A 12018-nucleotide genomic window follows, 5' to 3' on the forward strand; every position below is an offset into this window, starting at 1 on the left:
CCATACCATCACACATGCTGCCTTTTACACTTTCACCCTAGAGCAGTCCGGATGGTTCTTTTCCTCTTTGGTCTGGAGGACACGACGTCCACAGATTCCAAAAAACTATTTGAAATGTGGACTCGTCTACTACTTTGTTGCAGATCACGTCTGGCTGACTTCTTCGCCAACTGCCAGCCTGAACCACGATCACTTTCGGGCTGTCTGAGGGAGAACTATGCAGACTGTCTGTTGGCCTACTCGGGTCTGATTGGTGAGTGTGTGTTCAACCTGGCCTGACCACTGACATGAGGTTTGTCCAACATGAGAAAGACACTGACATGAGGTTTGTCCATCATGAGAGAGACACTGACATGAGGTTTGTCCGTCATGAGAAAGACACTGACATGAGGTTTGTCCAACATGAGAAAGACACTGACATGAGGTTTGTCCATCATGAGAGAGACACTGACATGAGGTTTGTCCAACATGAGAAAGACACTGACATGAAGTTTGTTCATCATGAGAGAGACACTGACATGAGGTGTGTCCATCATGAGACACTGACATGAGGTTTGTCCATCATGAGAGAGACACTGACATGAGGTTTGTCCATCATGAGAAAGACACTGACATGAGGTTTGTCCATCATGAGACACTGACATGAGGTTTGTCCATCATGAGAGAGACACTGACATGAGGTTTGTCCATCATGAGAGTGACAGTGACATAAGGTTTGTCCATCATGAGAGAGACACTGACATGAGGTTTGTCCATCATTAGAGAGACAATGACATGAGGTGTGTCCATTATGAGAGACACTGACATGAGGTTTGTCCATCATGAGAAAGACAGTGACATGAGGTTTATCCATCATGAGAAAGACACTGACATGAGGTTTGTCCATCATGAGAAAGACAGTGACAAGAGGTTTGTCCATCATGAGAGAGACACTGACATGAGGTGTGTCCATCATGCAAGAGACTCTGATTTGAGGTTTGTCCATCATGAGAAAGACACTGACATGAGGTTTGTCTATCATGAGAAAGACACTGACATGAGGTTTGTCCGTCATGAGAGAGACACTGACATGAGGTGTGTCCATCATGAGACACTGACATGAGGTTTGTCCATCATGAGAGAGACACTGACATGAGGTTTGTCCAACATGAGAAAGACACTGACATGAGGTTTGTCCATCATGAGAAAGACACTGACATGAGGTTTGTCCGTCATGAGAAAGACACTGACATGAGGTTTGTCCAACATGAGAAAGACACTGACATGAGGTTTGTCCATAATGAGAGAGACACTGACATGAGGTGTGTCCATCATGAGAGAGACACTGACATGAGGTGTGTCCATCATGAGACACTGACATGAGGTTTGTCCATCATGAGAGAGACACTGACATGAGGTTTGTCCAACATGAGAAAGACACTGACATGAGGTTTGTCCATCATGAGAAGGACACTGATATGAGGTTTGTCCGTCATGAGAGAGACACTGACATGAGGTGTGTCCATCATGAGACACTGACATGAGGTTTGTCCATTATGAGAGAGACACTGACATGAAGTTTGTCCAACATGAGAAAGACACTGACATGAGGATTGTCCGTCATGAGAGAGACACTGACATGAGGTTTGTCCATCATGAGAAAGACACTGACATGAGGTGGGTCCATCACACGAGAGACACTGACATGAGGTTTGTCCATCATGAGAGAGACACTGATATGAGGTGTGTCCAACATGAGAAAGACAGTGACATGAGGTGTGTCCAACATGAGAAAGACACTGACATGAGGTGTGTCCAACATGAGAAAGACACTGACATAAGGTGTGTCCATCATGAGAGAGACACTGACATGAGGTTTGTCCATCATGAGAAAGACACTGACATGAGGTTTGTCCATCACACGAGAGACACTGACATGAGGTTTGTCCATCATGAGAGAGACACTGATATGAGGTGTGTCCAACATGAGTAAGACACTGACATGAGGTGTGTCCATCATGAGAAAGACACTGACATGAGGTTTATCCATCATGAGAGAGACACCAACATGAGGTTTGTTCAGCATGAGAGAGACACTGACATGAGGTTTGTCCGACACGAGAGACACTGACATGAGGTTTTTCCATCATGAGAGAGACACTGACATGAGGTTTGTTCATCATGAGAGAGACACTGACATGAAGTGTGTCCATCATGAGAAAGACAGTGACATGAGGTTTGTCCATCATGAGAGAGACACTGACATGATGTTTTTCCATCATGAGAAAGACACTGACATGAGGTTTTTCTCCTCATGAGAAAGACACTGACATGAGGTTTGTCCATCATAAGAAAGACACTGTCATGAGTTTTGTCCATCATGAGAGAGACACTGACATGAGGTTTGTCCATCATGAGAAAGACACTGACATGAGGTTTGTCTATCATGAGAAAGACAGTGACAAGAGGTTTGTCCATCATGATAAAGACACTGACATGAGGTTTGTCCATCATGAGAAAGACAGTGACAAGAGGTTTGTCCATCATGAGAAAGACACTGACATGAGGTTTGTCCATCATGAGAAAGACAGTGACATGAGGTTTGTCCATCATGAGAGAGACACCGACATTAGATTTGTCCATCATGAGAGAGACACTGACATGAGGTTTGTCCATCCTGAGAAAGACACTGACATGAGGTGTGTCCATCATGCAGGAGACTCTGCTTTGAGGTTTGTCCATCATGAGAAATACACTGACATGAGGTTTGTCCATCATGAGAAAGACAGTGACATGAGGTTTGTCCATCATGATAAAGACAGTGACAAGAGGTTTGTCCATCATGAGAAAGACACTGACATGAAGTTTGCCCATCATGATAAAGACACTGACATGAGGTTTGTCCATCATGAGAAAGACAGTGACAAGAGGTTTGTCCATCATGAGAAAGACACTGACATGAGGTTTGTCCATCATGAGAAAGACAGTGACATGAGGTTTGTCCATCATGAGAGAGACACCGACATTAGATTTGTCCATCATGAGAGGGACACTGACATGAGGTTTGTCCATCATGAGAGACACTGACATGAAGTTTGTCCATCATGAGAGAGACACTGGCATGAGGTTTGTCCGTCATGAGAGACACTGACATGAGGTTTGTCCATCCTGAGAAAGACACTGACATGAGGTTTGTCCATCATGAGAGAGACACTGACATGAGGTGTGTCCATCATGCAAGAGACTCTGATTTGAGGTTTGTCCATCATGAGAAAGACACTGACATGAGGTTTTTCCCCTCATGAGAAAGACACTGACATGAGATATGTCCCCTCATGAGAAAGACACTGACATGAAGTTTGTCCCCTCATGAGAAAGACACTGACATGAGGTGTGTCCATCATGAGAAAGACAGTGACCTCAGGTGTGTTCATCATGAGAAAGACACTGACATGAGGTGTGTCCCCTCATGAGAAAGACACTGATGTAAGGTGTGTCCCCTCATGAGAAAGACACTGACATGAGGTGTGTCCCTCACAGGCACGGTGATGACTCCAAACTTTGTGCGTTCAGCCAAGATCAGCGTTTCTCCTTACTGCGACTGCAGCAAGAGCGGCAACAACAAGGAGGACTGTGACAAGCTCACCACCTTCTTCACCGACAACACGTGTCTCCGTAAGATCTTCTCCACTTCTTCTCATGCACGCCCACAAACATTCTCATATTTTACATCAGATGTCATGTTTTCCTGTCACGCAAGCATTGAACGCACCTTCTGCTCCGCTGGAGCCTCGGTGTTCCTCCACAGCAGCAGGTGGCGCCAGAGGTCATTGTGTTAATGACCTCTAAGTAAACGAAAGATCGGGATTGCTCCTTGTGTTTGGCTCCTGGGTTTTGTCATATCAAGTACATATGGAACTATTGGGCTCATTATACACGACAAAACAGGTGGAAACTTGGAAAAGAAGGACGGTTAGGTGAGCGTTGCTTGCGGCATGACCCCAGGCATAGCAGGCGGAATGCAGGTTAAACTAATTTAATTGCCACAGGACGCAGGGAACAAACAATACAGCACACTAATCGAGGGACGGATTCCAGAAGTCCCCAGAGAGGCCAACAGACGACAGGGCTGGGATGGAGGGAGCTTGATGAGTGGCTGAAAACGCTTCAATGTGGCCATCAGTGCCAAAATCTTGTCAAGCCGCTGGGCCATAGAAATCTCTGCGGGGTCACTCACTAGCTGGATCATTTCTGTCACGGTTAGGTGAGCGTTGCTTGCGGCATGACCCCAAGGATGCGGAGAATAGCAGGCGGAATGCAGGTTAAACTAATTTAATTGTCACAGGACGCAGGGAACAAACAGTACAGCACACTAATCGAGGGACGGATTCCAGAAGTCCCCAGAGAGACCAACAGACGACAGAGCTGGGTGGGAGGAAGCTTGATGAGTGGCTGAAAACACTTCAATGTGGCCATCAGTGCCAACATCTTGTCAAGCCGCTGGGCCATAGAAATCTCTGCGGGGTCACTCACTAGCTGGATCATTTCTGTCACGGTTAGGTGAGCGTTGCTTGCAGTGTGACCCCAAGGATGCGGAGAATAGCAGGCGGAATGCAGGTTAAACTAATTTAATTGTCACAGGACGCAGGTAACAAACAATACAGCACACCAAGCGAGGGACGGATTCCAGAAGTCCCCAGAGAGGCCAACAGACGACAGGGCTGGGATGGAGGGAGCTTGATGAGTGGCTGAAAAGGCTTCAATGTGGCCATCAGTGCCAACATCTTGTCAAGCCGCTGGGCCATAGAAATCTCCGCGGGGTCACTCACTGGCTGGATCACTTCTGTCACGGTTAGGTGAGCGTTACTTGCAGTGTGACCCCAAGGATGCGGAGAATAGCAGGCGGAATGCAGTTAAAACTAATTTAATTGTCACAGGACGCAGGGAACAAACAGTACAGCACACTAATCGAGGGACGGATTCCAGAAGTCCCCAGAGAGGCCAACAGACGACAGGGCTGGGATGGAGGGAGCTTGATGAGTGGCTGAAAAGGCTTCAATGTGGCCATCAGTGCCAACATCTTGTCAAGCCGCTGGGCCATAGAAATCTCCGCGGGGTCACTCACTGGCTAGATCACTTCTGTCACGGTTAGGTGAGCGTTGCTTGCGGCATGACCCCAAGGATGCGGAGAATAGCAGGCGGAATGCAGGTTAAACTAATTTAATTGTCACAGGACGCAGGGAACAAACAGTACAGCACACTAATCGAGGGATGGATTCCAGAAGTCCCCAGAGAGGCCAACAGACGACAGGGCTGGGATGGAGGGAGCTTGATGAGTGGCTGAAAACGCTTCAATGTGGCCATCAGTGCCAAAATCTTGTCAAGCCGCTGGGCCATAGAAATCTCTGCGGGGTCATGCACTGGCTGGATCACTTCTGTCACGGTTAGGTGAGCGTTACTTGCAGTGTGACCCCAAGGATGCGGAGAATAGAAGGCGGAATGCAGTTGAAACTAATTTAATTGTCACAGGACGCAGGAAACAAACAGTACAGCACACTAATCGAGGGACGGATTCCAGAAGTCCCCAGAGAGGCCAACAGACGACAGGGCTGGGATGGAGGGAGCTTGATGAGTGGCTGAAAACGCTTCAATGTGGCCATCAGGGCCAACATCTTGTCATGCCGCTGGGCCATAGAAATCTCCGCGGGGTCACTCACTGGCTGGATCACTTCTGTCACGGTTAGGTGAGCGTTACTTGCAGTGTGACCCCAAGGATGCGGAGAATAGAAGGCGGAATGCAGGTTAAACTAATTTAATTGTCACAGGACGCAGGGAACAAACAATACAGCACACCAAGCGAGGGACGGATTCCAGAAGTCCCCAGAGAGGCCAACAGACGACAGGGCTGGGTGTGAGGGAGCTTGATGAGTGGCTGAAAAAGCTTCAATTAGGCCATGTGTACCAACATCTTGTCAAGCCGATAGGCCATAGAAATCTCTGCGGGGTCACTCACTGGCTGGTTCACTTCTGTCACGGTTAGGTGAGCGTTGCTTGCAGTGTGACCCCAAGGATGCAAAGAATAGCAGACGGAATGAAGGTTAAACTAATGTAATTGTCACAGGACGCAGGGAACAAACAATACAGCACACCAATCGAGGGACGGATTCCAGAAGTCCCCAGAGAGGCCAACAGACGACAGAGCAGGATGGGAGGGAGCTTGATTGGCTGAAAACGCTTCGATGTGGCCATCAGTGCCAACATCTTGTCAAGCCGCTGGGCCATAGAAATCTCCGCGGTGTCACTCACTGACTGGATCATTTCTGTCACGGTTAGGTGAGCGTTGCTTGCAGTGTGACCCCAAGGATGCGGAGAATAGAAGGCGGAATGCAGGTTAAACTAATTTAATTGTCACAGGACGCAGGGAACAAACAGTACAGCACACTAATCGAGGGACGGATTCCAGAAGTCCCCAGAGAGGCCAACAGACGACAGGGCTGGGATGGAGGGAGCTTGATGAGTGGCTGAAAACGCTTCAATGTGGCCATCAGTGCCAAAATCTTGTCAAGCCGCTGGGCCAGAGAAATCTCCGCGGGGTCACTCACTGGCTGGATCACTTCTGTCACGGTTAGGTGAGCGTTGCTTGCAGTGTGACCCCAAGGTTGCGGAGAATAGAAGGCGGAAGGCAGTTTAAACTAATTTAATTGTCACAGGACGCAGGGAACAAACAGTACAGCACACTAATCGAGGGACGGATTCCAGAAGTCCCCAGAGAGGCCAACAGACGACAGGGCTGGGATGGAGGGAGCTTGATGAGTGGCTGAAAACGCTTCAATGTGGCCATCAGTGCCCACATCTTGTCAAGCCGCTGGGCCATAGAAATCTCCGCGGGGTCACTCACTGGCTAGATCACTTCTGTCACGGTTAGGTGAGCGTTGCTTGCGGCATGACCCCAAGGATGCGGAGAATAGCAGGCGGAATGCAGGTTAAACTAATTTAATTGTCACAGGACGCAGGGAAGAAACAGTACAGCACACTAATCGAGGGACGGATTCCAGAAGTCCCCAGAGAGGCCAACAGACGACAGGGCTGGGATGGAGGGAGCTTGATGAGTGGCTGAAAACGCTTCAATGTGGCCATCAGTGCCAAAATCTTGTCAAGCCGCTGGGCCAGAGAAATCTCCGCGGGGTCACTCACTGGCTGGATCACTTCTGTCACGGTTAGGTGAGCGTTACTTGCAGTGTGACCCCAAGGATGCGGAGAATAGCGGGCGGAATGCAGTTGAAACTAATTTAATTGTCACAGGACGCAGGGAACAAACAGTACAGCACACTAATCGAGGGATGGATTCCAGAAGTCCCCAGAGAGGCCAACAGACGACAGAGCTGGGTGGGAGGAAGCTTGATGAGTGGCTGAAAACGCTTCAATGTGGCCATCAGTGCCAAAATCTTGTCAAGCCGCTGGGCCAGAGAAATCTCCGCGGGGTCACTCATTGGCTGGATCACTTCTGTCACGGTTAGGTGAGCGTTACTTGCAGTGTGACCCCAAGGATGCGGAGAATAGCAGGCAGAATGTAGGTTAAACTAATTTAATTGTCACCGGGAACAAACAGTGCAGCACACCAACAACAGTCTACAAAGTAAAATGATCTAGCCCTGAAGGAGGGACCCAGGTGGGACTAAATAGAACTAATTGTGTTCTGACAGCACATGGAACAGATTGGAAGGTGCTTTAAAATACAAAAAACAAACAGGAAATACTGACAAAAAAAGATCACCAAGGCGGGAAGTGATTCTAAACACAAGTAGAAACTACAAACACAAACATGGCTAAACGTTAGTAGCAACCCTCACAGGAGGTCTACAACTTCTTTGTGTGGGGCTAGGTCAAGGACATCGGTATCAAGACTCTACCGGATAAATATGCATCGTTTTGTAAGGGTAAGGTTGCATTCCATGATTTAGCTTCCTGTCTTCTGCCATGTTTGTTGTTGTTGTTGCTGTTGTTGTTGTTGCACGCGTCGTTTACGAGTAGCGTGTTGTTATCAAAATATAACTATAGATGTCAACATTGTGTATGTGCTGAAATATTTGTTTATGATTTTTTATCAAAACATATAACTATAAATGTCAACATTGTGTATGTGCTGAAATATTCATTTATCATTGTTTATCAAAATATATTTCTAGACATGCTAAACATAAACACACAACAGTTTCAGGTTTTATAAATCACATTGTGAGCACTAAATTATTATCTTTGCGTCTCCTCGTTCCATACTCATGAAGACTAACACAATAAATAACTTATGAACTAGTTTGATCATTTAAAGAGACACAATCCTCTGCTCACGAACTTAGTAGATCTTCTTTGTGTGCAACATGTTTTAATACACACAAACCTTTAATAGATCAAAACTAAATGTTAGTTCTTGGAGTAAATCAGAATCAGAATCCGCTTTATTGTTTAACACACAAGGAATTTGACTTGGTATAGACTGTGCTCAATCAATCAATCAATCAATCAATCAATCAATCAATCAATCAATCAATCAAAGTGTATTCATATAGCACTTAATCACAATTGTCTCAAAGGGCTGCACAAGCCACAACGACATCCTCGGCTCGATAAGATAAAACTAAACCCAATGGGAACAATAAGAAACACTGGGAGCAGAAAAGAGAGATGGCAGATCAACTGGTCTAAAAAGGGGTCCGTTTAAAAGCTAGGGTGTATAAATGAGTTTTAAGATGGGGACTTAAATGCTTCTACTGTTGTAGCATCTCTGACTGTTACCGGTAGAACATTCCAGAGTACTGGAGCCCCAATAGAACACGCTCTAAAGCCTGCAGACTTTTTTGGGGGGGGCTCTAGGAATCACTAATATCTCTTGTTTAATGCAAGACCCAAATAATAACCTGCTCAGTGGCTTAGTGGTTAGAGTGTCCGCCCTGAGATGGGTAGGTTGTGAGTTCAAACCCATGTTAAAACAGAAAATAAGCAGATATTAAAAGTAAATGAACAAGTGGATTAATAATCAATTTTTACAGTTTGTCCCTCATAATGTTGACACAATAATAGGTGTATAAATGACACAATATGTTACTGCATACGTCAGCAGACTAATTAGGAGTCTTTGTTTGTTTACTTACTCCTAAAAGACAAGTTGTCTAGTATGTGTCAGGTTCAAACACTGATGACATCTATTAAACAGACAAGAAGCAAGGAATCATGCAGAGACAGAGTTCAATTTCGCTCAATGCGGAGAGACGTATTGGGCTGTACACTCAGTTACAGTTCCAACCTACGCTCTGAGGCACAGCCCGCGTGCTCCCCTATTTATTCGGGAGGTCCCTGGTTACATCACTGAGGCTGCTTCTTAAGGAACGGGGGGGTAATTTCAGCAGCCCCAGTTAGACACGATATATCCATCTATCCATCCATTTTCTACCGCTTATTTTCTTCGGGGTCGCGGGGGGCGCTGGAGCCTATCTCAGCTACAATTGGGCGGAAGGCGGGGTACACCCTGGACAAGTCGCCACCTCATCGCAGGGCCAACACAGATAGACAGACAACATTCACACACTAGGGCATATTTAGTGTTGCCAATCAACCTATCCCCAGGTAAATGACTTTAGAGGTGGGAGGAAGCCGAAGTACCCGGAGGGAACCCACGCAGTCACAGGGAGAACATGCAAACTCCACACAGAAAGATCCAGAGGCCGGGATTGAACTCACGACTACTCAGGACCTTCGTATTGTGAGGCAGACGCACTAACCCCTCTATATGATTATTCAGAAATGGAAATATGCTGACACTCGTGATATCGCCCTGTCTCTGCTTTGTCTGCGTCAAGGTATTCGATGTTCGCCCTTGGCAGTCAGCAGGCCGGGTCTGGACACAAACACTGACACGAGACGACTCGCAATCCAAGATTGCGAGTTGTCCCTTTGCACGGATAGAAAAGTACAACTTCGGCACAATTGATAATAACTATAGCAACGGCCTTTAAGCATAAGAGTATTGCGATAACTTATACATAATTATTCTAAAAGTATGTTCACTATTTTATTTAAGGACTAAATTACAATAATAAACATATATTTAATGTACCCTAAGAGTTTTTGTTAAAATAAAGCCAATAATTACATTTTTGTGGTCCCCTTTATTTAGAAAATTATCGAAATACATTTTGGCACCATACTGTGATGAGGTGGCGACTTGTCCAGGGTGTACCCCGCCTCCCGCCCGATTGTAGCTGAGATTAACTCCAGCGCCCCCCGCGACCCCAAAGAGAATAAGCGGTAGGAAATGGATGGATGGATGGATTTTGGCACCAAAATACTGGTATCGGGACAATCCTAGTCCGGGGCGACCTATAGTCCGGAATACACATTTTTACAGTTTAGTTGCTGTTCTGCAGGCCAGGGCTGAGCAGTCTGGTTGTCATGGCAACAGGTTGTGGAGTCAGGTTAACTGGGTACCCAACATGTCCGCTGTTCTGTCCTGTGCACGACATGGAGGACCAACATGCTCGGACTTTTCATTACTTCTGTCTTTATTTATTCCATTCTTTGTCTCGGCTGCTCGCTGCCAACCTACACACGCACACGCACACACACACACACACACACACACACACGCACTTGCACACACTCACGTACAGAGTCTGCTCTCATTAAGCCGACTCAGCAGTAACGGGAGCCGACAGGCGGGATCGCGACATCGTGCGGCCGCAGGGTTGTCTCTGGAAGGCAAGGGAAAAGAAAGTCCATAAAAGGAAAATGAAAGATTGTCTTGTTTTGATCGTACCAACGGTTTGATTGAAGGTGTGTCAGAGGACGACAAAACAAAAAAAAGACACAAAAGACAAAAAGACATCAAGCGGTCACAGGAGCCAAATACTTTCTTGTTTTCCACCTCTTGGAGCTTGGAGCCAGGATATTGTTATTCATATTTATGTTTATGACGTCTTGGTCCCCGAGGAAGTCAACTTCTCATCTTGGTGGAACATCTTTCCAGCTCAGGGCGGAATATCACAGATGTTTGATTTGCTCACGTTTATGAAATGTTGGCACTGGAGGTCATTTTCCTTGCTTCCTGTAATCTTATTCAGGAATATAACTTATCATTTGACGATGATACAGTATACATTACAGCTTAGTACTGTACAATGATATACAGTAATATAACTTCATCCATCCATCCATCTTCTTCCGCTTATCCGAGGTCGTGTCGCGGGGGCAGCAGCTTAAGCAGGGAAGCCCAGACTTCCCTCTCCCCAGCCACTTTGTCCAGCTCCTCCCGGGGGATCCCGAGGCGTTCCCAGGCCAGCCGGGAGACATAGTCTTCCCAGCGTGTCCTGGGTCTTCCCCGTGGCCTCCTACCGGTCGGACGTGCCCGAAACACCTTCCTAGGGAGGCGTTCGGGTGGCATCCTGACCAGATGCCTGAACCACCTCATCTGGCTCCTCTCGATGTGGAGGAGCAGCGGCTTTACTTTGAGTTCCTCCCGAATGACAGAGCTTCTCACCCTATCTCTAAGGGAGAGCCCCGCCACTCGGCGGAGGAAACTCATTTCGGCCGCTTGTACCCGTGATCTTGTCCTTTCGGTCATGACCCAAAGCTCATGACCATAGGTGATGATGGGAACGTAGATCGACCGGTAAATCGAGAGCTTTGCCTTCCGGTTCAGCTCCTTCTTCACCACAACGGATCGATACAGCGTCCGCATTACTGAATACGCCGCACCGATCCGCCTGTCGATCTCACGATCCACTCTTCCCCCACTCGTGAACAAGACTCCGAGGTACTTGAACTCCTCCACTTGGGGCAAGATCTCCTCCCCAACCCGGAGATGGCACTCCACCCTTTTCCGGGAGAGAACCATGGACTCGGACTTGGAGGTGCTGATTCCCATCTCAGTAACTTCTTCTTCTAAATTATGATTATGTTATACTATGGCTTGGTTAGTTAGTCGGCATCCTTCCGTCTCGGGAGACCATGGGGTAGATCCAAAAATCTGGGGTGGTCTCACTGGGA

The 12018-nt window shown here is 47.1% G+C and overlaps 1 protein-coding gene across 1 annotated transcript in view; it reads left to right on the forward strand.

Annotated features, from left to right (window-relative positions):
• LOC133578269 (GDNF family receptor alpha-1-like) overlaps positions 1-12018 on the forward strand; it is a 165440-nt gene that overhangs the window by 135130 nt on the left and 18292 nt on the right. Inside the window, exons 6-7 of the mRNA XM_061932598.2 lie at positions 144-253; positions 3520-3654. Coding sequence (XP_061788582.1) covers positions 144-253; positions 3520-3654 — 245 coding nt within the window. The remainder of the gene's footprint in view (positions 1-143; positions 254-3519; positions 3655-12018) is intronic.

This window comes from Nerophis lumbriciformis, linkage group LG02, assembly GCF_033978685.3.
Source record: "Nerophis lumbriciformis linkage group LG02, RoL_Nlum_v2.1, whole genome shotgun sequence".
In the NCBI taxonomy this organism is placed as follows: domain Eukaryota; kingdom Metazoa; phylum Chordata; class Actinopteri; order Syngnathiformes; family Syngnathidae; genus Nerophis; species Nerophis lumbriciformis.